The sequence below is a fragment of the Phyllostomus hastatus genome, unplaced genomic scaffold, assembly GCF_019186645.2.
Source record: "Phyllostomus hastatus isolate PE091 unplaced genomic scaffold, TTU_PhHast_1.1 phas_scaffold_585, whole genome shotgun sequence".
NCBI lineage: Eukaryota > Metazoa > Chordata > Mammalia > Chiroptera > Phyllostomidae > Phyllostomus > Phyllostomus hastatus.
Genome location: NW_025334037.1, coordinates 9,056,994 through 9,084,323, shown reverse-complemented (window position 1 = coordinate 9,084,323; position 27,330 = coordinate 9,056,994). Strand labels below are relative to the sequence as shown.

The 27,330-nt window shown below is 43.6% G+C and overlaps 1 protein-coding gene and 2 pseudogenes across 1 annotated transcript; all 3 read left to right on the top strand.

Annotated features, from left to right (window-relative positions):
* The first annotated feature begins 1,155 nt into the window (after nt 1–1,155).
* LOC123809915 lies at nt 1,156–1,810 on the top strand (annotated as a pseudogene).
* Nucleotides 1,811–6,538: 4,728 nt separating this feature from the next.
* On the top strand, nt 6,539–7,585 carry LOC123809914 (mas-related G-protein coupled receptor member X2-like). The gene has a single exon (XM_045825154.1). The coding sequence runs from the start codon at nt 6,539–6,541 to the stop codon at nt 7,583–7,585; it is 1,047 nt and encodes a 348-aa protein (XP_045681110.1).
* Nucleotides 7,586–21,165: 13,580 nt separating this feature from the next.
* On the top strand, nt 21,166–22,094 carry LOC123809913 (annotated as a pseudogene).
* Nucleotides 22,095–27,330: the final 5,236 nt, after the last annotated feature.

The window sequence follows — 27,330 nt, the reverse complement described above, 5'->3', positions numbered from 1 at the left end:
AAACAAAGGAACTCTTTGGCCAACCCAATATTATGTAATTAACTCACCGATTGTTACAACAAACCTCTGAAGTAAGTAATAACGTCATCCCCATTTTAAAGATGAGAAAACTAAAACCTGGATGAGTCACCACATTCATCTAAGGCCATATTCGGATGCCAGGCAGCCTGCCTCCAGGGTTTGTGTTCTGAACCACTGTGCAAAATTTGGAAAGATAATGGCAGAAAATTGCCCAAAACTATTAAATGACAGTAATCCTGAAATCCAGGAAACTCCACAAGCCCTAAATGTGATGTGAAAACAGAGCCACCATACACATAAAGGTGAAAGTGCACCGTGCCAGAGGAAGAGGAAAGCTCTGGGAAAGAGAACAGGAGCAGAAGCTTGGCTGTTGGCCAGTCTCACAACAGTAACACTGGCAGCAAAGATGCGGGTCTTCAATGCACAGGAGGAATGAAACTGTCTCCCTAACAAGCTGTATCTGAAAAGAACATCTTTAGAAAATGAACAAAAAACTATGACATTTTCAGGCAGAGAAAAACTGGAGCACTCACCACCTGAAGAGTCAAGAAAAAAAGCTGAAGAATATGGTTTTTTAAATTTAATCTTTATTGTATTTTTCCATTACCCTTTAGCACCCTTACTCCTGCCCACCCCGCAATACCTCCAGCAGTCACCACACTGTTGCCCATGTCCCTGAGTCCTCTCTCCAAGGTGGCTGGACCAAGTGTCAGCAGCAGCAGCTACAAGTTCCCTGTGCCGTAGCCCTACCGCAAGAGTCCCATAAGCCATCCACTCCGGCCATGGGCCCACCAGCCACCAGCCCTGGCAGTGCACCTAGTTGTCCTCTGACTAGCCCTCAGCCTTCTGCGTGAGCCCCATCTCTGTCTCCTGCTGCAGCTCTTCTGGACACAGTCCCTGGAGGTTGGGATAATCTGTCCCAAATCAACTCTCTTGCCCCATGCATGCAGTGCCCTGCAAGGAAAAGGAGCCCCTGGAGTTGCAGTACCAGTTGGCCCACTACTGGGCAGTGGCACGTGAGCTCCATCTACTTATGCAGCAGTGTTGCTGACAGCCTGTCAGGGCCCTCAGGCACCTGGAGAAAAGGACCAGATTTCCACCTGGGGAGAGCTGCACAATAGAACCTGAGCGCCCATGGAAGTGGTCCTGCTGAAGAGGGTGAGCTCGGGCCTCTTGGGTGTCATTAGGCTCCTGGCCTGGTTCGAGAGGCCCCAGGGTTTCTCCCTGATCCTAGAGAGGTCTGAGCCAGTGCAAGACCTCTTTGACTTTACCATGGAAAGGGGGACCCTGCAGGAGGAGCTGGCCCATAGCTGCTTCTGGCAGGTGGCAGGAGGGCAAGTGGCACTGCCACAATGACGGGGTGCTCTATTGGGACATCAGAGATAAGAACATCCTGACTGACCTTAATCATGAGAGCTCAGGGGCACTGCTCAAGGACACATTTATACGGGCTTTGATGGGACCAGAGTGTACAGTTCTCCAGAGCAGATTTGCTACCCTTGCTACCAGGCACATTGGCGGCAGTCTGGTCTCTGGGGATCGTGCTGTGCATCATGGTCTGTGGAGATACTCCTTTTGAGCAGGATGAGGAGTTCATCAGGGGCCAACTTTTCTTCAGGCAGAGGGTCTCTTCGGAGTGTCAGCATATTAGATGGTGCTTGGCCCTCAGACCACCTTGTCTGCCCTCTTTGAAGAAATCCAGTATCATCCGTGGATGCAAGATGTCCTGCCAGCCCAGGAAGTGTCTGAGATCCACCTCCACAGCCTGTCGCCAGGACCCAGCAAATAGAAGCTTTTCCATCATGTCCTCTTCCTGTCAGACGCTCCAGGGAGGGGAGGCTTCTGTACCAGTGACACTTCTTCACCAAGTAGGACAGTCCTTGATGCAGGAACATTTACAGCTTATTCCAGAATGCCTGGGATGGGGGGAAGAAACTCCTCTCCTGGCCTCAGGTCCTCGTGGATGCTCTCTCCTTCTCACAGGTGTCCAGCCAGCATTGCTGGACTCTGAAAAACCCCCAGGGCCGGGGGAGGTGAGAGTGTGAGAGAACCCTGCCATGGAACTGCCCCCTTCACCACAACTTCTGCTGAATACAATGGTGGGTTGGGTTGGGAGAAAATGGCTTGAGGTAGGATAGGACTAGTACCATTTTAGTCCATCACCTCTTTCGACTCTTCTGTTTTCTGTGGGTGCTCCAGCTGTGCTGGGAGAAGTACTTGAACTTGCCTCTTTACCTGCAGTTTCTCCAAAAATCTGCCTGAGTCTGGTTCCCTATTTTTCTCCCCCATACCCACTTCCCCATCCTTCTTGTGAAAGGTGCCATGGAAGAGGCTACAGGGCCAACTGCTGATCCACCTACCCTATTTCTGGTCTTCCTTTTTGGTTTTACTTAACTGTTTCAAAGCCAAGACCTCACATGCAAAAAAAAATAAAATAAAATAAATGCACAAACAATGGAAATCGACAGAAAAAACTAAATATGTGTATAGTCGGCATGATAGTATACAAAAAGATTATATTGATAAAATATTTAAAAATTTTGTTTTCAAATTATTTTCTGTTTTTTCTTTTCTTTTTGAAAGACGCGCATTCTAGCCTGGATGTCAACATTATGTATATATGAATGTATGTATGTATGTATGTATGTATGTGATTCCCTTCCAGCTCCAAGCTTCTACAGCAGCCTCCATAGATTTCTTTCCTCCTTGGACTTGGGAACCTTCTGGGGAAAGGCTACAACACTTGCTCTGTTCGTAGGGTGACTGAACCCAAGTGGGACAGCTGCTGCAGCTCCTGCCTGCTTACCCAAGTGGGATGGGCTCTGTGGGTGATGGGGGAGAGGCATTGCTGACTTGCGTATATATGATAGATAAACAGAAGCCAGTTCTAGATGACGTACCATCTGGATCTTCTCTGGTGTTCTGTCTGAGCAGCATGGAGCCTCCTGGCATCATCTCAGTGAAATACCATGCAGAAGAAAAAAAGAGATCTTTTTGTAAAGATTTTATGTATTTATTTTTAGAGTGAAGGGAAGGAGGGAAAAACCGAGGGAGAGAAACATCAATGTGAGAGCGAAGCTTCTATCAGTTACTTATTGCTTTTGCCCCAACAGGGGACTGAACCTGCAACCCAGGCAACCTGGAATGGAAAGGGTGAACTTTCAGTTTGCAAGACAATGCCCAACAAACTCAGCCACAATGGTCAGGGCCTTTTTTTCCCCTTATGCTAAAGACAAATGATTTGTCATCATGTGTATGTTTTAGCATTTTTTCTCATGTTTAAGAAACATAGGTTATCTAGGAACCAAGGTGCTTGTTTCCTTATTGTTGTTAAGGATCTTTCTGAGTAATGTTTACAAGATAGATATAGATATATAGATATAGATACAGATATAGATATACTATACATCCTATTATTAATTTGTCCCAAATATGCATTATAAATATTTTTCCGGTTTGTTATTTGACCTGCTAATGGTGCCTTTCCCATGTGGAAAACTTATTTTCAATTTTTCAGTTTTTTATGTCAATATTTTCACTTACGGTTACTGAGTTTTGTGTCACAGCTAGAAAGACCTTCTCCTGCCTTGACTGGCATGGCTCCTTGGTTGTGCATCAATTTTTTTAGATTTTATATATTTATTTTTAGACAGAAGGGAAGGGAGAAATAGAGGGACAGAAACTACAATGTGTGGTTGCTTCTCTCACATTACCTACCGGGGACCTGGCCTGCAACCCAGGCATGTGCCCTAACTGGGAATTGAACCAGTGACCTTTTGGTACGCAGGCCAGTGCTCAATCCACTGAGCTACACCAGCCAGGACTTACATAAATATTTATCTCTCTCTCTTTCTCCCTCTCTTCCCCTTACACTAAAATACAAAAAAAAAAAAAACATTAAAAAAATTGTTTAAAAGAAAGACCTTCTCCAGTCCTAAATTATTAAAGGAAATGCCATGTAACTCAATTTGGCTACAGCATGGGCACATGAAAGGAAGTCACTGAGACTAAGGCTGAAAGTCCTAGTTGTCCCCAGATCATCTGAAATTATCTAGCTAACAAACATGATGAATAGGGAGAGAATGGTGTGTGTGGTATGCATGTGGTGTGCTAAATTCCTTATTTCTATAAGGAAATGTAATATACACAGTTGTTGACATTGATAAATCAAAACTGGAAATGTAGTTTCATTATGCTAAGCTACAAAATAACTTGTAAAAGAATGAGAAATGGGAATTGAACACATCAGTTGCTCTAGTGAACAAGATTAGGAAAAACTTCACATTTCATTTTATACACTCTGATGTCCTTCGAAATAAAGTGATGTGTGCACAATACGTCTGTGAGTAAATGAAAAATGACAGATGAGCCAGGCCATGCAGGGGTCTGAATGCCAAGCAAACTCTTCTTCAGCTATGGAGGATAAAATGTCTGATGGGTGGGCTTCCTGCACAAGCTCACAGGGGACAGTAGCTGGCTCCAGGGCAGCCACCCCTCACAGGGAGGGGGACCAGAGTGGGTAAGATGCAGAGAGGAAGAGATAAGTCATTAGAATCTGGTCAAATGAGAAATATCCCATGAGGCCCTTGTCTTAATCTCCAGAATCTCATCTGCCAGTGCCCCTGGTACAGGAAATCACAGGGGCTGTGCAGCTTCTTGATAAGCCTCCCCTGGTCTTCAGGGTTCACTCCTGCTCCTGCAGGCACCTCCTATCCATAGGCTGGAAGAGCATCCTCTGCTTTTCGGCACTCCCTGGGAAGCTCTCCCTTGTCTACTCTCACCCTCAACTTCAAAATGGCAGTAAGGTAAGAGTCAGCTCTGAACTACCTTCTTTCAATTGCAGCCCTGTTTAGTCCCTCTGAGTCCACAGGCTCACGGCTGCACCTTGGGTGGGGGACGCAGGGAGCCATGGGATCCATCAGCGAGAATCCAGAGACAGGAAGCCTGCTCAGGGAAGCTTTGGGCGCTGGTGGCATAGACCATGGGAGATCCACACGGGGCCCACCAGGTCCCCTCTGCTTCACTGATGTTGCTTTCAAAACAAAATAGTTTTAATAACCTCAGGTTTCATAGATTAGCTTACTGTTCAAAGGATTGGGAGTTTTTTTTCTTTTTTTGTATCCTTCCCAGGAGAATACACAGGGCACAACATAATGAGGTTACTGAGAAGAGTGTGATGAAGGGACTGTGTATGAAGGTGTGAGCAGGGCTAAGGGAAATCGACAAAAGGTGCGGAGGCCCCCAATATACATCATACTTAGGAGCTGTTGTACTTGCACATCCTGAAGGTTAAAGGGAAAGACAAGTTAGCAGAACTCAGGGACAGCTGTGGCTGTAGCTACGGGTGTCACTGTGACCATAAGAAAAGCCACCAGACAAGGACTATGGTTCAGCAGAATAACACCACCTTGGGCAACTGACAGCCTGAAGCTGAGAGCCAGGGAGTCACAACCCCTGTCACCCTCCTCCTGCCCTCCAATCACCTGTCAATGTCTCCCTTTCCTGAGAGCAGCCAGGAGCCAGAGGGAAAGGGAGTGCAGTGGTGAGGGAAACAGGCTGGTCCCCCCATGACGCAGAGGAGGGTAGAGGAGATAGAAATGATATTTGATGGTAAAAGAAAACAAATCCATCTCTTCCCTTGATCTCCTAACTCTTGGTTTTCCTTGGACTCTCGCTCTCTCTCTCTCTCTCTCTCTGGCAGGATGATTGTCTCAGGTTCTCACTGTATCTCCTCAGCTTCTTTGTTTGACTCTTTGCACCTCTATTGGGCACCACTTCTTTGGAATAATCTCACACTATCACCATAAATGCCTTGAGAATGCAATGTAGGTTTCACTTAACAAGGTGGGAGGACAAGGTGATTGATAAGTATTTTATGTTTACGATTTTTGCTGCTCTAAGAAGAAACCCATTGTCAGAGTGATGTAACCTGTGTGGCGCACATAGCTGGACACACCACTGAACAGCAGAGCTTCCTGTCTTCTTCATGAAGATGACACACTCGGCCACCTCTAGCACAAGAGGCCTGGCCACAGCCACACCCCTCATACCAAGAGGCTATGTACCACTTATAACCGTAAACCATGCTCTCCTTTATGGGGGATGGACATCTCAGTCACTGAGGTAGCCCAGAGGTCACATCTAGGGCTTCCAACTCCAAGCCCTTTGCCAGAAATCTCAGTCCCAGGGCAAGAGTAGTGCTGAGATCAGAGTCCTCTTGTCATCCCGCACAACCTGTACAGGCTTTCCTCCTCCTGCCTCCTGCAGACACGACATGGCCGAGGGCTGTGCCTGGAGGCGTTTGGACCATAGAATATGCCCACTCAGTAGAAGGTCTGTGTTGTAGTAGAAGGAGCCCTGATTCTAACAGTCAGAGAGAACTGGGTTTGAATTCACCTTCAGGGCTCCAAGGCTGTAAAATCTTTGGTGACTTATTCACTACTACAAAGCTCATGTCCCTCCTCTGTAGCACAGACAGTAGTTCCCAGGAGCAGAGTGTCCACGAGACTCAGTGATCATGTACGAGGTGCTCAAGTCTTGTTTCTGTTCCAGTGGTGCCAGTGGAGGGTTTCTGAGCTCGGAAGCATCTGTCACAGCCTGGGGGACCACACTGGGGCCCATGAATGAAAGCGACCACACCTTAACTGAACTTGATTCAAAAGACTTGATTTGGTATGTGCCGATCTTCATCACTGCCCTGGTCGGCCTGGCAGGAAACGCCACTGTGCTCTGGCTCCTGGGTTTCCGCATGAGGAGGAACGCCTTCTCCGTCTACATCTTCAACCTCTCAGGAGCTGACTTCATCTTACTCTTTTGCTCTATTTTGCATGCCCTGGAGACACTCATCAAGCTCTTCTATTCCATCTCCAAGTCCTTCCCTGACTTTTTCGTCACTGCATCGATCTTTTCCTACATCGCAGGCCTGAGTTTTCTCAGTGCCATCAGCACGGAGCGCTGCCTGTCCATCCTGTGGCCCATCTGGTACCGCTGCCGCCGCCCCAGACACATGTCAGCTGTCATGTGTGCCCTGCTCTGGGCCCTGTCCCTGCTGCTGAGCATCCTGGAAGGGAGCTACTGTGGCTTCCTGAATAGGAATTTACATCACTTTTGGTGTCAGACATTTGATTTCATCATTGTCGCCTGGCTGATTTTGCTGTTTGTGATTCTCTCTGGGTCCAGCCTGGCCCTGCTGACCAGACTGCTGTGTGGCTCTTCACGGGTGCAGCTGACCAGGCTCTTCGTGACTGTTGGGCTCACAGTGCTGGTCTTCCTCTGCTGTGGCCTGCCCTTCGGCATCCATTGGTTCCTCTTAGTCTGGTTTCAAAAGGATATTGATGCCTTATTTCATCTTTACCTGATTGTCTTTCTTTTGTCCTGTGTCAACAGCTGTGCCAACCCCGTCATTTACTTCTTTGTTGGCTCCTTTAGGCAGCGATGGTGGAAGGGACAGACCCTGAGGCTGGTTCTCCAGAAGGCTCTGCAGGACACCCCTGAGGTGGATGAACATGGAGGAAGCCTTCCTCAGGAACCCCTGGAGATGTCGGGGAGCAGTCTGGTGTCCTGATTCAGAGTCTTGTTTTGTTCAGTTGATGTGACTTTGAGACATGACTTTGTCCCTATCAGTTTGGAAGGTTTTCTTAACATGTCTGTCCTCTGGTCCTGGAATTAAAACAGTTAACATAATGGTCCCACTCTTGAGGTTTAAGACAGTCCCTTTATGCAAACATGAGAGCATAGGCTGAAGGACAGCCTCCCCCAGGGCCCTCCCCCCATCCCCATGGGGCTTTGCCAACTCTGAGTGCAGGACCGCACCCTCTTCTGTAGAATCCCCCCTCAGCACCAGAGGAGAGCAGTGCAGGAAAGTCTAAATTTCTTTCATCATGGCACTTGATGGAAACTATAGGAACATTACATTTTGACAGGTTTCTGTGGTCATTCCCCTGCAATGTTTCTACAAATTAAAAGAATTAAAGTTCAGTTGAGCACTAGTGCAGCAGTTTGATTTTGGCAGGCCTTAGAGTAGTTCCCTAGCATAATAAAAGTTGATTGAATAAACAAATTAATTAAGGAGCAAAAGACAATTTTCGAGTCAGTCTGTGCTAAATCCCCATTTGCCAGGTTTGAGCAACCAGCTTTAAGTTCATTGTTCTACCATTTTCAGACTAGGCAGTATGAGGTTTACCTCTGTAATGAAGTAAATCAGCATCAGGGCATATTTAAGATTGAGATATGTTGTCTACTTGTGTTTCCTTTACATAATCTCCATGAGAATCTCACATCCTCCTGGTTCCAGCCCTTTGCCTTTGCTCCAACTCTCCCTCCCTGGGAGCACTCTAATCCTTCATGGACAGTTTGCAAGAGGTATTATTCAACTCTATGTTCCCTGAGGACAGGATCTATGTCACATTTGCCTTTTATTTCAAAGAGCTCTCAGCATTTGTTAATCTGATTACAGTAATTTTGAGTCACATATTCTATAAATAAACATATAAGTTTAAATTTAGCATCTTCTAAAATCTTCTATTTTTGATAGAGCTTTAATTAACAAAGGATGATCACACAGACCATGAGGTCTATGAACTTGGCAGTGAATACACCCATGTGACTCAGACCCCAGTCAAAATATAGTTTCATCTCCTCAGAAGGTTCCCTCATGTCCCTCCCAGTCACTCCTCCTGCCCCACAGACAGCATTTGTTCCTACTGCTGTCACCAAGAGTTCATTTGCCTGACCTTTGACTTCATATGCTTAAGATGAAAAAATGTACTTTTTGTTTCTTTTACTCAGAATAGTATTATGGGATTTACCCATGTCGTTGCACGCATAGATCAGTAGTCCGTCCTTTTGTGCATCTGAGTGCTGTGTCATTGCATGTGTGCACCACAGGTTATTTTTCTATTTACAGACACACGGGTAGCATTCCATGCTGGGCTATTGTGAGCACAGCTGCTGTGAATGCACTTAATCAAGTCTTTTTCTGGACAAATATTTTTATTTCTTGGATAAATAACCTGAACAGAAATTATTGGGTCATGCAAAGATGTATCATAAACTCTGAGAAATAGCCAAACTCTTTTCCAGAGCAGTTGTGCCATTTCACATCCTCACCACCAACATACACAAGTTCCAGCTGCCCCAGGAGCTCCCCGCAAACATGTATTGCCAGTCCGTGACTCTCACTCATTCGGATGGAACCAGAGTGGTATCTGCTTGTGGTTTAGTCTGCATTTCCTAAATGACTAATGATTAACCATCTTCTCATGAGCCTATTAGCAACTTCTATTTTTTTGAACTGTCTGTTTAAGTTTTCCCATTTTTATTGTGTTACCTTTTTTTCATTTATTTGTAGAAGTTCTTATATATTCAGAATGAGTCCTTGGTTAGTTATTTGTATTGTAAATATTGATCCAGTTACTGCTTTGCCTATTCATTTTAATAGATTTTATATTTTTGAGCACTTGTAGATTTAAAGAAAAATTGCAGAGGAAGTACAGAGGGTTTCTACACAATCCCTCTCCCCAACCTCAATTTCCCACACAGATTCTCTTATTATTCACATCTCCCACAAATGTGGCTCATCTATTTAAATGGATGTACCCATATGGATACATTTTATAGATTGAAGTTTATACTTTCTATTAGCAACCTCTCTTTGTATTGCACAGTTCGATGGATTTGACAAATGTAAAACATCATGCATCTGCCATTATAATATCATATAAAACAATACTCTGTCCCAAAAATGAATGAAAAATATTGGTATATTTATTTATTTGTTTATTTTTCATTTATCCTTCTTGGTGTTCTCAAAGTTCTCTAGATCAGTGGTTTGGTGCCTGTCAATAAATCAGAAAATTCTCACCCATTCTTACTTCACATATTTCTCCTCTTCCTATTCTCTTTCTTCCTCCTCTGATATTCCCATTACATGTATACAACACCTTTTGTGATTATTCCAAGCTCTTGAACATTCAGTTCTTGTTCTTTGCAGTATTGTATTCCTTATGCTTTTCAGCTGGCAAGTTCCTATTAACAAATCTTGAGGGTCACTGATCTTGCAAAGGCTGCATCTTTGAGTTCTTCAAAGACATTCTTCATTTCGGCCATAATGTTGTGTGGGCTTTTAAAAAATATTTTTATTGTTGTTCAAATACAGTTTTCTGTCTTTTATCCCCAACCCAGCCCAACACCCCAGCCTTTCCCACCTCCCTCCCGTTTCCACTCCCCTCCTGTTATTGTCCATGTGTCCTTTATAATTGTTCCTGCAAACCCTTCACCCTTTTCCCCTGAAATTCCCTCCTCTCTCCCCTCTGGTCATTGTCAGCCTGTTCTCAATTTCAGTGTCTTTGGTTATATTTTGCTTGTTTCTTTGTTTTGTTGATTAGCTTCCTCTTAAAGGTGAGATCATATGGCATTCGACTTTTATTGCCTGGCTTATTTCACTTAGCATAATGTTTTCCAGTTCCACCCATGCTGTCACAAAGGGTAGGAGCTCCTTCTTTCTTTCTGCTGCATAGAATTCCATTGTGTAAATGTACCACAGTTTTTTGATCCATTTATTTACTCATGGGCACAAAGTTGCTTCCAGCACTTGACTATTGTAAACTGTGCTGCAGTGAACATTGGGGTGCATAGGTTCTTTTCGACTGGTGTTTCAGGGTTCTTAGGATATAATCCTAGCAGTGGAATTTTTGGGTCAAAAGACAGTCCAATTTTTAGTTTTCTGAGAAAATTCCATATTGTTTTCCATAGTGGTTGTACCAGTCTGCAATCCCACCAACAGTACACTAGGGATCTCTTTTCTCCACAACCTCTCCAACACTTGTTGTTTGTTGCTTTGTTTATAATGGCCATTCTCACTGGTGTGAGGTGGTATCTCATTGTGATTTTAGTTTGCATCTCTTTGATAGCTAGTGATACTGAGCATCTTTCCTTATATCTCTGGACCCTTTGTATGTCCTTTTTGGAGAAGTGTCTATTCAACTCCTTTGCCCATTGGTCATAATGTTTTTATTTCTAGCATTTCCACTTTTTTAGAGTGGAAAAAAACTTTTTAGAGGTTTTCTTCTTTCTGCTTATATTGTCCATATTTGCCATTAAACTCCTTAACATATTAATCACAGTTGTATAAATTGCCATTCTGATCATTCCCAATTATCAGCCAATCTTAATTTTTTTCATCTTATATGGGGAATTAATTGATCCTGTTGCTAATAATGAAAAACTAAAAATAGAATATAAGTTTATTCTTCAAGACTATAGTCATAACTAGTAAAAAATTCAGAAGAAACATTGAAACAAGTCGTTGATTTTGGGTAGTAGGGTGCTGGCAGACTTTGACCATTAATTTGATACACTTTTATATCAACTGGAATGAAAAGGTACACCTCCATGTGTTACCACTCTGCTAAAGAATAGTCTGGAGGCTGATGTGGGTCTAAGGTACAGCACAGGAACACCTCGAACTCACCTCTCCCCACAGACACACTAAATATGCAGCACCATACAGAGCAGTTCCTCCTGAAGAGGAGTAAGTGCTGACTGGACAGCTTCCCTGCAACAAATGACAGAGGGACCACATAGTAAAGATGGAAACCCTACACTAGACATGGGGACTTGCAGAAGGAGGGGGTTTCTCAAGGGGCCCAATGTAGTACTGTTTGCCCTGGGACACAGCAAACAGATAGCAATTCAAGGGCAGTGAGACTATCCAAGAAGGAAATACACTCACTAACCATAAAGTATCTGACAAAGGTGTGGGCAACTGCTGGCATGTTCTAGGATGTGAGGCACCAGAGAGAACCATTGTTTACATTCCCACTCCCCTTAGACAGATGACTGGGGGCTCAGTGAAACACTGTATGTACCCAACCTGCAGGATGACCCCAGCATGCCCAAGGTCCCTGGCCCAAATCTGCTCTAGCCAGCTATGGTGCAAGGTTTGCCCAATACCCATGTGCACTGGAACACCTCAGCCTGTGCCAACTCCAGTTCTAACTCTGTTCCACCAGAGCTCACCTGAAGCCACTTTGTCCCCCATCCACTCAGCTCCAGCCAGCTGTCCAACTACCTGCCCTGCTTCAGTGGCCCCAAGCTACACACCTTAGGTCACCTGAGTCCAGGCGCACTCCAGCTCCAGCTAACTATGACTGGGGCTGTCCCAGAGCTGCAGGTCCAGGGACACCTGAGCCCACACCCACTCCAGTTCCAGCTGCCTGCAAAAGCCACAGGCACACACACTCTGCACAGGGCTTGCTGCTACACAAAGCCACACTTTCAAGACCAAGAGAGGTAGCTGCTCCATAAAAAACAAATATGAAAAGTCAAACAAATTAGGAGAGAGAGAAATATGTTTCAAATAAAGAAAAAACAAGACAGAAGCTTCAAATAATTTCTAATGAAATGAAGATTAGTAATTCATCTAAGAAAGAGTTCCAGTTTGGTCATAAATACAGTCACCAAACTCAGGTGAAGAATAGGGGAACACAATGAACACTTTAAGAAAAAGATAGAAAATATAAGAAAGAACTAATCATACCTGAAGAATACAATAACTGAAATGAAAACTACACTGTAGGGAATCAAAAGCAAACTTCGGGATACAGAAGAACCATATTAGAATTAATCGTCTGGAAAAAAGAATAGTGAATATTGCCCTACCAGAACAGCAAAAAGGATATTTCAAAGTGAGGATAGTTTAAGGGACTTCTGGGACAACATCCAGCATGCTGTCACTTGTCTATAGGATTCCTGGAAGGAGAAGCAAGAGAAAGGGGCAGGAAGTGTACTTGAGAAGAAATGGCTGAAACTTCCCTAACTTCAGGAAGGAAAGAGACATCCAGGTCCAGGAAACACAGACAGTCCCAAACAAGAGGAACCCAAAGAGATTCACACCAGGTCATTTTATGATTAAAATGGCAAAAGATAAAGACAAGAAGTGATACTAAAGGCAGCAAGAGAAAAAACAAGTCACATAAATAGGGAACCCCACAAGGCTATCAACTGATTTTTCAGCAGAAACTTTGCAGGGAGAAGGCAATGGCAGGATGTATTTAAAGTGCTGAAGGGAAAACAAAGCAAAACAGACCACCTAGAATATAGAATATTCCACCAGCAGGTTATCACTTGGAATTGAGGGAGAGGTGAAGAATTTCACAGACAAGCAAAAACTAAAAAAGTTCAGCACCATGAAACTGGCCTCACAAGAAATGATAAAGGTATTTGTGAAGTGGAAAAGAAAAGACTATAATCATAAAGAATATATATGAAAGAAAAACTCATAGACAATGGCCAATAAAGTGAAAGTAGTGAATCAACACTAGAAGTATTAGTGTGAAGGTTAAAAAAAACAAAAATAACAAAATCAACTATAATTAAAGTAAGTAGGTAGGGGATGCAAAAAACAAAAATATCTGAACTATGACATCAAAATATAAAACATGGAGTGGGGAGATGACATGGAGTGCTTCTAGAATGTGCCAGAACTAAATGCCTATCCACTTTATATATATACATTTTCAAACCTCATGCTGATAACCATAAATGAAAAACATACAATAGATAAACAAAAAATATAAAGAGAAAAGAACAAAAAATAACACTGAAAAAACTTAAACCAAAATGGTAGAGACTAAGAGTAGAAGAAAGGAACAAAACAACTACAAAAACAACCAAAAAACAATACACAAAATGGCAACAAGTACATAGCCATCATAATTACCTTAAATGTAGTGGACTAAATGCTGCAGTGAAAGACACATGGGTGGTAAATGAATGGGGGAAAGAGGACCCATTTTTGTATTACCCATAAAAATCTCACTTTTGATCAAACATACACAAGACTATAAGTGAAGGGATGGAAAAGACAATTCATGCAACAATATGAAAATCCAGATGGAGTAGCAATACTCATATGACACCAAATAGACTTTAACACACAGACTGCAACAAAAGACAAAGAAGAACATAATGATAAAACTGTCAAGCCAAAAAGAAAATGTAACATTCACAAATATTTACACACTCAACATCAGGGCACCCAAAAATATCAAGGAAGTATTAACTGATATAAAGGGAGAAACTGACAGCATACAATAATAGTGGAGAATTTAATGTCTCACCTACATTAACAGATAGATTATTGAGAACGAAAATCAACAGGGAACACTGGCATCAACTGACATGTTAGAAAGTGCAGGAGGAGGAGGTGGCATGGATGACAGCATGAAGCACCGGGAGAACAGTTTCCATCCAAGAGGTCATGGTTAAATGGAGAAGAAAACAGGGGAAAAGGTGCTGTCTATGGAGCATGGGGTTGGAGAAGCCCAGGCCATTTGTCACCTGACCACAGAAGGCAATGAACTGAGTCAGCAAAGTCCAGGCTGAGGACCTCTGGAAAGTTATCAGATGGGGTCCACATGATAGGGCCAGGTGATCAGGGAACCCAGAGTCACTGGACCCCTGGTCAGAAGCCTTCTAGCTATTCCTGGACGCCTCTTACAACACAAAGATGTAAATATGCACCAGAATGTCCTCGTAACTATCATCACAGTGTATATGGAACTACTCACAGTTGGCTTTTGAACAAAACAAGGGTTAGGGGCTCTGATCCCCTGGACAGTTGGAAATCTCATACAACTTTACTGAAACTTTTAAAGATTTCCAAAAACTTGACTAAAAATCTGTTTGCCAAAAGCCTTAGTGATAATGTAAATAGTCAATTAACTCATATTTTATATGTTGTATGTATTATAGACTGTATGCTTACAATAATGTAAACTTGAGCAAAGGAAATGTTACCTAAAAATATAAGGAAAAGGAAATATTTATTTATTTACTAAAAAATTGCCTATGCCTGGAATCAAGCAGTTCCAACTCCTGTTGTTCAAGGGTTAACTGTATAAACATCAGACTAACTAACATCCTTTGTTCACAAAACCCTGGTCCTGCAGGTGTCCCTGACCCAACACACCAGTCATCGGGTGTTCCTGAGTGAGCAGAGCTCCTGAGACCTACTCTCCCCAAACCTTTTCCTCTCTGTGCCCACACTAGTGCTCTCAAAGAACCACACACCCACTGCCCTCCTGCACACTCAGTTAGTCTCCTAGGTCCTAGCACACAGTAGGTGCTCTGTAGTTTGTTAAGTCGAGATGGCCTGGGTGTGCATCTGGAGCTGACAGCACCTCAGAGAAGTGCCTGACACTGTGTCTCCAGCTCTGGCTCCAGCAGGAACTCTGCAGGGATTTTAAAGTCCTGACCCTCCTGCTTCTCTGTGGTCCCCTCACTCCTCTAAACCCCCTGCCCCAGATAGGGCAGTTAAAAACAAGTTGAAGTCTTCATGAACCCTTTCTTGAGATAACCCCTCAGCTGTTGAAGGTGATGTGAAGGCCTGAGTGGGGGCACAGAGAGAGAGAAGTAACATATAACACCAAGGACACTAAAAGGAAAGCAGAAACAGAGCCAGGCAGAGATACACAGGGAGGAGACAAAGGCAGCAAAAATCAGAGGGAGTCAGAGACAGGCAGATGCAGAAACAGGTGGACAGAGCACAGAGAGAACCCCCTCTGGTGGAGAAGCATGTGGACAGAGAGCCAGCACCTTGACAGTGACAGAAGGGGCTTCTTGGTCATGTGTCTTCTACGACCAGTGAAAGCAGCAGTTGGACTCTCACTGTCTGTCAGAACTGACCAACCTGGGGGCTGGATGCCTCCACTGGTCAGCCTCAGTCAGTGCCCCCGCATCCCTTGGAAAACATATTTCCTGTTCTGAAAAGGAGGAGATAGTTATCAGTGCAGTTCCCACCCCAGCAGAATCACCCAATGGAGAAGCAGGGGGCAAGGCACACACAGAAGAGTCAGGAGTTATGTTCCCTGCTCTGCATCTGACCTGGCATGTGACCTTTGACAGTGCACCTGCCCTCACTGACTCTCAGATTTTCTCTCCGTAATGTGGCAATTAAGGTCCCTTCCACCTATGCAATCTGGATCTCTATGAACTTTGGAGAGATACTGATGGAGTGAGGGAAACCAGTACAGGTCAGTGCAGTGCTGGGAGCTTCAGGGAAGAACTGAACACCAAGGCATAGGGAACATATGTCTTCCAAGGAAGAGTTTGCTAACAACTGAGTACCATCATCTCACACAAGACATATCAACCAGACTGTCACTCACTCAAACCAAGCCTAGGAACTACCCCTACACAAACCTCAGAATGTAATTTCAGCAGGCACTGGGATTTTTGTTTCCGATGCTTACTCCTGATTCCCCAGTGCCTAAAAGCAGTGGCTGGCACAAAGGAGACACTCATTAAATGTATGTTAAAGGGAATTATATGGTATTTCAAGGAAAAAGAAATTCCAACCATGAAAACTACAGTACAGGATTTTCAAGATTTTTCAGGTCTAGAAAAACCCAGGACCACACTTCATGTTCCCTGACAGCAGATCAGAATGGATGACAGACAGAAGGACACAGAATGAAAGAACAAAGAGACAGGAAGGACCAGAAAGAGACTGCACCCATCAGACAAAACTGGCAATAGTCTTCCCTCACCACCCAGCTGCTAGAAGCCCCACAACTCCTGTCTCCAGGATCCACTGACTCTCTGAGAAACTGGCTGTTGTCTGAAGAAGAGCACTTTGACCTAAAAGGCAAAGGAATGAAAAGAAAAGGATTCAGTCAGCCCTTACCTTCCTCCTCCTGTCCTCCAGTGGAAAGTCAGCTCAGAGCTGCCTTGAAGCAGGTGGTGCTCTTTGGAGCTCCTGAGTCTGAAATGAACTTTCCAGTCCTCTGGCAGGGAGAGCCCTGGAGAAGTTGCAGCCTTATCTGGTGTCATCAAGAGCATGAGAAGCCATATGATATCCTCTACAAGGACTGTGTATGACCATAACTCAGTGATAAGGGGCACAGTGCTCTCACGAAGGGGTTCCTACCTCCTGCCCTGCTCAGCCCTCCCCAGCTAGACTCCTCTTTCTCTCCCTGACTGTTCTTCCCTCCATCCAGCCAGCTCAGGCTCACCCTGATGCACTTGCTCCAGCCCCCATGGCTGGGCCACAAGATGTCAACCATCATTCTGATCACACAGCCACAGTCTTCCAGACTGACCAAGGGGAAACAAGAGATTGTATAACCACTCCCCAAAGGTGTGTTCACAGAAAGGATGCTGTAACCCAGGGACTTTTCTGTCCCCACCCTCCACCCCAGCATATGCTGCTTCCACTTTCCCAGGCTCCCCAGCCATCCTCTATGTCACAGTGACCTGCTCCCCATTCCTTCATCACACTGCTTCCCAAAGTGTACAGGAAGTGAGAACTAATCTAAAACAACTACAGATGCATTCCATTTCCTTCAAGGGCTGAGCTGCTTGCATGTTGGGCAAACTTAAAGTGGACCTTACCCTGTCAAGTATTCTTTGTTCATTTTGTTTTGCTCTTCTACTGACAGAGGTTTCTCACAGTGAAGGTCTAAAAGTTCTCACCTGGATCGAATTCCCAGCCCACATCTCTCTACATCATCTATTCCATCATTAATTCTCTCATGCTTGCAGACACAAATGAACACACTTAATAAAACTGCTGATCATTGGCCCAGGCACTATTCCAGACACTGGGATGCAAAGACACGTTCATTATTCTCAAAACACCTGCAGAGCAAAGGGAGAGAGTTATGTCCTGAGATGCGAAATTACTACGTGATAAATGCCTATGCTTGTGGCTGGGTGAGCCAAGAATAGGCCCAAGTTAAATTAATTTTAACTGTTATCCTTCTGAGCTATCTCACTGTGGTGATTGTCAGTTCATTCTGTGGGTTCTCCAGCAGGACAATCACTCCACCTGCCATCCTCTCCTAAACCCACTTTTTCCATCTCCAGCCCCACCATCCATGGATCCATGCCTGTCACCATCGGCAATGACTCTATATTGAATATACCAAGTTTAATTCTTAGTCTTCATCTTACTCAGTCTTCCAAGTCAGATAGAGGCTACGCTCATTCCCAACTTCTCAAAGTACTTTCTCAGTTCAGTTTCAGGATACTGTGCTCCCCTCACTTACCCCCTTCCTCATTAGCTGCTTCTTAGGACTGCACTGGCTGGGTCTTCCTCCTCTTCCAGGGGTTTAGAGAGTAGAGGCCCTAATACTGAATCTCAAAACTCTTCTCCAGCAACATTCAGTCCCAGGGAGAGCTCCCCCAGCTCACATAGGGGCACAGTCCTGTGTGTGATTCATCCCTGCATCTTCCCTGTCTGCAATAGTGCCAGCACGGCACAGGCACAAGAAGAGTTGGGAAAAGCAGAGGCGAGTGAATATATTTCTCTGATGGTTTCCAATACTTCATAGTTGAGTTATTAAAGGAAGTGCCACACAATTCAATTTGGTTGCAGCATGGGCACGTGAAAGGAAGTTACTGCATCTAAGGCAGAAAATCCTGGTTGTCCCCAGATCATCTGAAAATAATCTAGCAAACAAATATCATGAGCAGACAGAGAAAGGTGTGTGTGGTGTGCCTGTGGTGTGCTAAATTCCTTATCTTTTAGAAGGGCACATAATACACACAGTTGTTGATACTGATAACTGAAAATTAGAAGTACAGTTTATTAAGCAAAGCTATAAAATGACTTGTCATTTTTTATGAACATTTCTGAAAATGGAAACATTAAAGACCTGTTTCAGGTGAGAGGAAGACTTCAGCACCTACTAACTAATCTTCCAGTGTGTGTCATGCACCCTCCAAGTGTGGCTCTCAGTAAAGAGCCTCCTGTGAGCAGCCTCCCTTCTCAGACAAAGTTTTGTAAAGGATTAGAAAATGGGAACAGTAAACACTGGTTGTGATTAGGGAATGAGATTAGGAGAGACTTTACTTTTCATTGTATACACTCTGGTATCCTCTGAAATATACTAATGTGCGCTCAGTATTCTGTGAGTAAATGAGAGAGATCAGATGAGCCAGGCCTTGCAGGGGTCTGAATGCCAAGCAAACTCTTCTTCACCTATGGAAACCCACATTGCCTGGTGGGTGGGCTTCCTGCACAGGCTCACAGGGGACAGCAGCTGGCTCCAGGACAGTCACCCCTCACAGAGAAGGGGACCAGAGTGGGTAAGATGCAGAGAGGAAGAGATAAGTCATTGGAGCCAGGGAAAATGAGGAACATCTTGTGAGGCCTTTGTCTTAATTCTCAGCATTTCATCTGCCAGTGCCCCTGGTGCAGGAAATCACAGGGGCTGTACAGCTTCTTGATAAGCTTCCCCTGGTCTTCAGGGTTCACTCCTGCTCCTGCAGACACCTCCTATCCAGAGGCTGGAAGAGCATCCTCTGGTTTTCAGCACTCCCTGGGAAGCTCTTCCTTGTCTACTCTCACCCTCAACTTCAAAATGGCAGTAAGGTAAGAGTCAGCTCTGAACTACCTTCTTTCAATTGCAGCCCTGTTTAGTCCCTCTGAGTCCACAGGTTCACGGCTGCACCTTGGGTGGAGACGCAGGGAGCCATGGGATTCATCAGCGAGAATCCAGAGACAGGAAGCCTGCTCAGGGAAGCTTTGGGCGCTGGTGGCATAGACCATGGGAGATCCACACGGGGCCCACCAGGTCCCCTCTGCTTCACTGATGTTGCTTTCAAAATGAAATAGTTTTAATAACCTCAGATTTCATAGATAAGCTTACTGTTCAAAGGATTAGAAGTTTTTTTTATTGTTTTTCTTTTTTTTGTATGCTTCTATCTGGTTTGTCCTAGGAGAATATACAGGGCACAACATAATGAGGTTACTGAGAAGAGCATGATGAAGGGACTGTGTATGAAGGAGTGAGCGGGGCTAAGGGAAATCTGAAGCCTACAAATTCAAGTCATAATGAGATATTGTTGCACAGCCTGAAGGGAAGAGGGAAAGATGAGTTACCAGAACTCAGGCAGGGCTGTGGCTGTCTCTGTGTTTCTCACTGGTATCATAAGGAAAGCCACCACTCAGGGACTATGTCCTTCAGTAAAGTAACACCACCTTGGCCAACTGACAGCCTGAGGCTGAGAGCCATGGAGTTACAACCCCAGTCCCCCTCCCCTGCCCTCCGGTCACTGTTCCCTCTCCTGAGAGCAGCCAGGAGCCCAGTGGTGAGGCAAACAGATGCATCCCCCCAGGACACAGAGGAGGGTAGAGAAGGTTGAAATGAGATTCATTGGCAGATGAAGAAAATTCATCTCTTTTTATGGTCTTCTAACATTTGGTGTTCCTTGGACTGTCTCTCTCAGACTGGATGTTCTCACTGTATCTCCTCAGTTTGTTTGACGCTTTGCATCTCTATGGGGCGACACTTCTTTGGGATAATCTCTCACTATCATCATAAATGCCTTGAGAACAAAATGTACTTTGTCGTTTTGTTGTTGTTTTTAGAAAAAAGGTGGAGTACAAAATAATTGGTATGTATTTTACATTTATGATGTTTGCTGCTCTAGGAAGGAACCCATTGCAAGAGTGTCTTAGCCTGTGTGGCGCAGATAGCTGGACACACCACTGAACAGGAGAACAGTGCATCTTTCTTCATAAAGATGACACACTCGGCCACCTCTAGCAAAGAGGCCTGGACACACTCAACCCCTCAGAACAAGGGAATGTGTTCCATTTATAACCCTAAATCATGCTCTCCTTTCTGGGAATTAGAAATTCTCCGTCACTGACATGTCTGTAGCTTCCAGCTTCCAGCTTTTTAAAGGAAATCTCAGTCCCGGGGCAGGAGTAGTACTGAGATCAGAGTCCTCTTGTCGCCCCACACAACGTGTACAGGCTTTCTTCCTCCTGCCTTGTGCAGACACAACATGGCATAGGACTGTGCCTGGAGGTGTTTGGACCACAGAATATTCCCTGTTCCATAGAAAGTCTGTGTTGCAGTAGGAAGAGCCCAGAAACTAGAGTCAGAGAGAACTGGGTGTGAATACATGTTCCAGGGCTCCAGGGCTCTGGAAGCCTTGGTGTCTCAATCTCAGCAAACCTCCACCTCCCTGCTCTGTAGCGCGGACAGCAGTTCCCACACAGCAGGGTGGCCAGGAGACTCAGCGATCATGCACTACCTGCTCCAGTCTTGTTTCTGTTGCAGTGACACCAGTGGAGGGTTTCTGAGCACGGAAACATCTGTCACAACCTGGGGGACCACACTCGGGCCGATGTATGAAAGTGACCACGCCTTAACCAAACTTGATATGAAAAAGCTGATTTGGTATGTGCCGATCTTCATCACTGCCCTGGTGGGGCTGGCAGGAAACACTGCTGTGCTCTGGCTCCTGGGCTTCCGCCTGAGGAGGAACGCCTTCTCCGTCTACATCCTCAGCCTCGCGGGAGCTGACTCCCTCTTCCACTGCTGCCGAGTTGTGTATTCCCTTCAGACATTTATAAAGTTCTTGTGTTCCATTTCCACATTCATCTCAGACTTCTTCTTCACTGTGGCATTCTTTGCTTTCTCAGCATCATCAGCACATAGTGTTGTCTGTCTGTCCTATGGCCTATCTGGTACCGCTGCCGCGGCCCCAGACACATGTCAGCTGTCATGTGTGCCCTGCTCTGGGCCCTGTCCCTGCTGGTGAGCATCCTGGAAGGGAACTACTGTGGCTCCCTTACTGGGTATTTACACTCTGTTCAGTGTCCAACGTTGGATTTCATCACTGTGGCCTGGCCAATTTTGTTATTTGTGCTTCTCTCTGGGTCCAGCCTGGTTCTGCTGACCAGACTGCTGTGTGGCTCCCAGCAGGTGCAGCCCACCAGGCTCTACATGACTGTCGGGCTCACAGTGCTGGTCTTCCTCTGCTGTGGCCTGCCCTTCGGCATCCATTGGTTCCTCATAGTTTGGTTTGAAGAAGATCAACGTGCCTTCTTTCATCTTTACCTGTTTGCTGTTCTTTTGTCCTGTGTCAACAGCTGTGCCAACCCTGTCATTTACTTCTTTGTTGGCTCCTTTAGGCAGCGATGGTGGAAGCGGCGACAGATCCTGAGGCTCGTTCTTCAGAGGGCTCTGTAGGACACCCCTGAGGTGGATGAACATGGACGAAGCCTTCCTCAGGAACTCCTGGAGATGTCAGGGAGCAGTCTGGTGTCCTGATTCAGAGTCTTGTTTTGTTCAGCTGATGTCACTTTGAGATATGACTTTGTCCTTACCAGTTTGGAAGGTTTTCTTAACATGTCTGTCCTCTGGTCCTGGAATTAAAACAGTTAACATAATGGTCCCACTCTTGAGGTTTAAGACAGTCCCTTTATGCAAACATGAGAGCACAGGCTGAAGGACAGCCTCCCCCAGGGCCCTCCCCCCATCCCCATGGGGCTTTGCCAACTCTGAGTGCAGGACCGCACCCTCTTCTGTAGAATCCCCCCTCAGCACCAGAGGAGAGCAGTGCAGGAAAGTCTAAATTTCTTTCATCATGGCACTTGATGGAAACTACAAGAACATTACATTTTGACAAGTTTCTGTGGTCACTCCCCTGCAATCTGTCTCTACAAATTAAAAGAATTAAAGTTCAGTTGAGCACTAGTGCAGCGGTCTTCTTTAATTTTTGGTAGGCCTGAGACCAGCTCCCCAGCATAATAAAACTTGATTGAATAATGAATTAATGAAGGAGCAAACCATGATTTTCAAGTCATATCTATGCTAAATCCCCATTTGCCAGATTTGACTCACCAGATTTAAGTTCACTTTTTTCACCATTTTTAAACTTTTCAAGCATGAAGTTAAATTTTATAATCAGATAAATTAACATCAAAGCATGTTTAAGGTTTGAGGTTACCTGTGTATCCGTCCACATGCCCTCTACTATCATCCCACATGTACCCCCTTGTTCCAGCCCTTCGACTTTGCCCTGACTCTCCTTCTCTGAGCTCTAATCCTTCATGGCCAGTTTGCAGTGGGTATTCATGGATCGTATGTTCTACATCAGATTTGCCTTTTATTCCAAAGAGCTCTCAGCATTTATCAATCTGACTAGAGAAAATTTTAAGTTACATTTTCTCTAAATAACCATGTTTAAAAGTAGCATCTTCTACACATTTTTGATAGAGGTATAATTAAGAAAGGGTGATCACACAGACCATGAGGTCTATGAACTTGGTGGTAAATATACCCACGTGACTCAGACCCAATGAAAATATAGTTTCATCTCCTCAGAAGCTTCCCTCATGTCCCTCCCAGTCACTCCACCTGCCCAAAGACAGTGTTTGTTCCTACTTCTGTCACCAAGGGTTCATTTGCCTGATCTTTGACTTCATATGGTTAAGATGAAAAAATTACTTTTTGTTCCTTCCTCCTTTCACTTAGTACAATATATTTGGGATTTAATCTTGTCATTGCATTGCACATATCAATAGTCTCTGCCTTTTTAAAGCTGAGTACCATTTCATTGCATGTGTGCACCACAGGTTGTTTTATTTTGGCAAATACATAAGCAGCATTCCATTCTGGGCTATTGTGAATAAAGCTGGTGTGAACATTCTTTTTCTTTTACATTTTTAATTTTTAAGTATATTTTATTGATTATGCTATTACTGTTGTCCCATTTTTTTCACCCCTTTATCCTCCTCTTCCCTGAACTACCACCCCTCCCTCAAGTATTTCCTGCCCCCCCTCTTAGTTCATGTCCATGGGTTTTACACATACTTTATTTGGCTTCTCCATTTCCTATACTATCTTAACCTCCCCCTCCCCATCTATTTTGCACCTACCTATTATGCTTCTCATTCCCTGTATCCTTCTCCCCATTCTCCCCCTCCCACTCTCCATTGATAACCTCCATGTGATCCATTTCTTTGATTCTCTTCCTGTTCTAGTTGTTTCCTTAGTTTTTGTTTTTGTTTTTAGGTTCAGTTGTTGATAGTTGTGAGTTTGTTGTAATTTTACTGTTCATAGTTTTTTATCTTCTTTTTCTTAGTTAAGTCCCTTTAACATTTCATATAATAAGGGCTGGGTGATGATGAACTCCTTTAGTTTGACCTTATCTGGGAAGCACTTTATCTGCCCTTCCATTCTAAATGAAAGCTTTGCTGGATAGAGTAATCTTGGATGTAGGTCCTTGCCTTTCATGACTTTGAATACTTCTTTCCAGCCCCTTCTTGCCTGCAAGCTTTCTTTTGAGAAATCAGCTGATGGTCTTATGGGAACTTCTTTGTAGGTAACTCTATCCTTTCCTCTTACTGCTTTTAAAATTCTCTCCTTATCTTTAATCTTGCTTAACTTAATTATGATGTGCCTTGGTGTGTTCCTCCTTGGGTCCAATTTCTTTGGGACTCTCTGGACTTCCTGGAAGTGTATTTCCTTTACCAGAATGGGGAAGTTTTCCTTCATCATTTTTTCAAACAAGTTTTTGATTTCTTGTTGTTGTTGAGAAGAACTGTTGTTCTTCTCCTTCTGGCACCCCTATGATTTGAATGCTGGAGCATTTCAAGTCATTTCAAAGGTTCCTAAGCCTCTCCTCATGGTTTTGTTTTGTTTTGTTTAATTCTTGTTTCTTCATTCTGTTCCAGTTAGATGTTTATTTCTTCCTTTTGTCCCAGATTGTTGATTTGAGTCCCAGTTTCCTTCCCTTCACTGTTGGTTCTCTGTGTTTTTTCCTTTATTTCAATTTGTGTAGCCTTCATCTCTTCCTTCATTTTTCAACCAAGCTCATTCAATTCTGTGAGCATCCTAATTACCAGTGTTTTGAACTCTGCATCAGATAGGTTGTCTATCTCCTCATTCCTTAGTTCTTTTTCTGGAGTTTTGATCTGATCTTTCAATTGGGCCATATTTCTTTGTCTCAGTATACCTGTTACATGGTAAAGGGTAGAGCCTTAGATATTTGTGGGGGAAGCAACTTTCTTTGCAGTGTCGTGAAACTGTCTATTGGGGAGGGGTCAGAGAGAGAACAATGCCACTTGCTTGGCTTGCATCCCACTTTCTGTCACTTCCCTTGCTTCCCACAAGCAGATTGTGCCCTTTTAAGTGCTGATTCACAGATGGGTGGGTTTGCATATGTTTTAGGGCCCTGTGGACCTCTACAATCAACTCTCCTGGGAGGCTGGGAGTTTCTCCTGCTGTAGCAATCCCTACAGATTTTTTATAGCCAAGGGTTTTGAGAGTTTAGTTTCCAGGGCTGAAACCCTAGGTTGCAAGATCTGTTGTTCCTCCCAGCTTATCTGTGCATGAATGTGGGATCGCTGACACATCCTCTCTGCCCCAGCTGCCCATCTCTGCCCTTCCTACCAGTCTAGATGAATGTGTCTTTAACTCCTTAGTTGTTGAACTTCCATGCAAATGATTTTCTGGCGGTTCTAGTTGTTCTTTGTTTTTAAATTTGTTGTTATCCTTCTTTTGGTATATATGTATACATACATATATGCATGGATAGGTATATATACACATATATGTATGTGCACACACATACATATGTATGAGCACATGCATGCACACGTGCATGCACATGCACACACACATGAAGAAGCAAAGCGTTTCTGCCTATACCTCCATCTTGACCAGAATCTCGTATGCACAAATCTTAATCATATCTTTTTATGAACACATGTTTTCATTTCTTTGGATGAATAAACTGAAGAGAAATTGTTGTTAATACTCTGGTTAACTTCAGATCATACAAATCTTTTGCCTTTTACTAAAGAAATTGTTGGGTCACACAAAGATTAAACTCTATGAGAAATTGCCAAACTCTCTCCCAAAGTACTTGGGCTGTTTCTTATTGCCACCATCAACAGAAGCAAGTTCCAGCTGTCCCAAGTGCTCCCCCCAAACATGGTATTACCAGTCTATGCATCTTACTCAGTTGAATAGGTACAAAGTGGCATCTCCTTGTGTTTTAATTTTCCATTTTCCAAAAACAAAAACCCTGATGAAATTGCACATCTTTTCATGAGTTTATTGGCTACTTCTGTTATTCTAAGTGTCTAAGTTTTGCCCATTTCCATTGTGTTTCCCTTTTTCATTATTTATTTGTAGGAGTTCTTATATATGCAGCATGAGTCCATGGGTAGTTATGTGTATTACACTGTATTATTCCAGTTGCTGGCTTACCTATTCACTTTAATAGATTTTATATTTTAGTTCCCTTTAAAGAAATATTGCAAAGAAAGTAAGGAGGGTTTCTATACACTCCCTCTCTCCATCCCCCATTTCCCACACAGTTTTTCTTATTTCTAACATCTTCCACTAATGGAGCACATGTATTGAAATTGATCCATCCATATAGATACATTATTATAAAAGCTGAAGTTCGTAGTTTATATTAGTATTTCACTCTTTTTGTTGCATAGTCCAATGAACTTGACAAACACAGAATATCATGCATCTACCATTACAGTATAACTGTCCCAAAAATGCATCGAATACCTTCATATATATTCTTTAATGCATTTATCCACCTTGGTGTTCTCTGAGCTCCCTGGATCTGTGGTTTGGTGACTGTCAATAATTCAGAAAATTCACAGCCATTATTACTTAGATATTTCTTCTCTTCTTATTTCTCTCTCTTCCTCCTATGACAATCTCATTACACACACACACACACACACACACACACACACACACAAGGTATGATTGATGTGTGTATATATGTTATATATGTGTGTTATATAACATATATATGTATTATATATGTTATATATTTGTGTGTGTATCATACCTTTTGTGGTTATCCCAACTTCTTGATCATTCTGTTCTTTGTGTGTGTGTATTCAATCTTTTTCCTTCCAGTAAGCAAGCTTCTATTTGTATATCATGAGGTTCAATGATTTTACAAAGCCTGTATCTAATCTATGATGAGCTCAACAAAGGCATTCTTCAATTCTGTCATGTTTTTATTTCTAGCATTTCTGTTTTCTTAGTGTTTTCATCTTTCTGCTTATATTGTCCATCTGTTCTTGTATATTGTCCATATTTCCCATAAGAATCCTGAGCATATTAATCACAGTTCTATAAATTGCCAGTTTGATCATTCAAATGACCGACTATATCCTGAATTTTTATATCTTATGTAGGGATCAGAGAGCAAAAAATTGAAAACCTATTTGAAAATATAATGACAGAAAACTTTGCGACCTTGAAGGAAATAGGCACACAAGTCCAGGAAGTGCAGAGAGTCCCAAACAAAATGATTCCAAATAGGCCCATACAAAATGATTCCAAAGAGGCCCATACTGAGACACATAATAATTAAAATGCAAAGATTAAAGACAAAGAGATTCTTAAAAGCAGCAAGAGAATAGCAGTTAGTTACCTACAAGGGAGTTCCCATAAGACTATCAGTTGATTTCTTAAAAGAAACTTTGCAGGCCAGAAGGAAGTGATGAGAAATATCCGAAGT

Excerpts from the sequence above, each read along its gene's own strand:
- LOC123809914 (XM_045825154.1), top strand. The coding sequence starts at position 6,539 with ATGTACGAGGTGCTCAAGTCTTGTTTCTGTTCCAGTGGTGCCAGTGGA.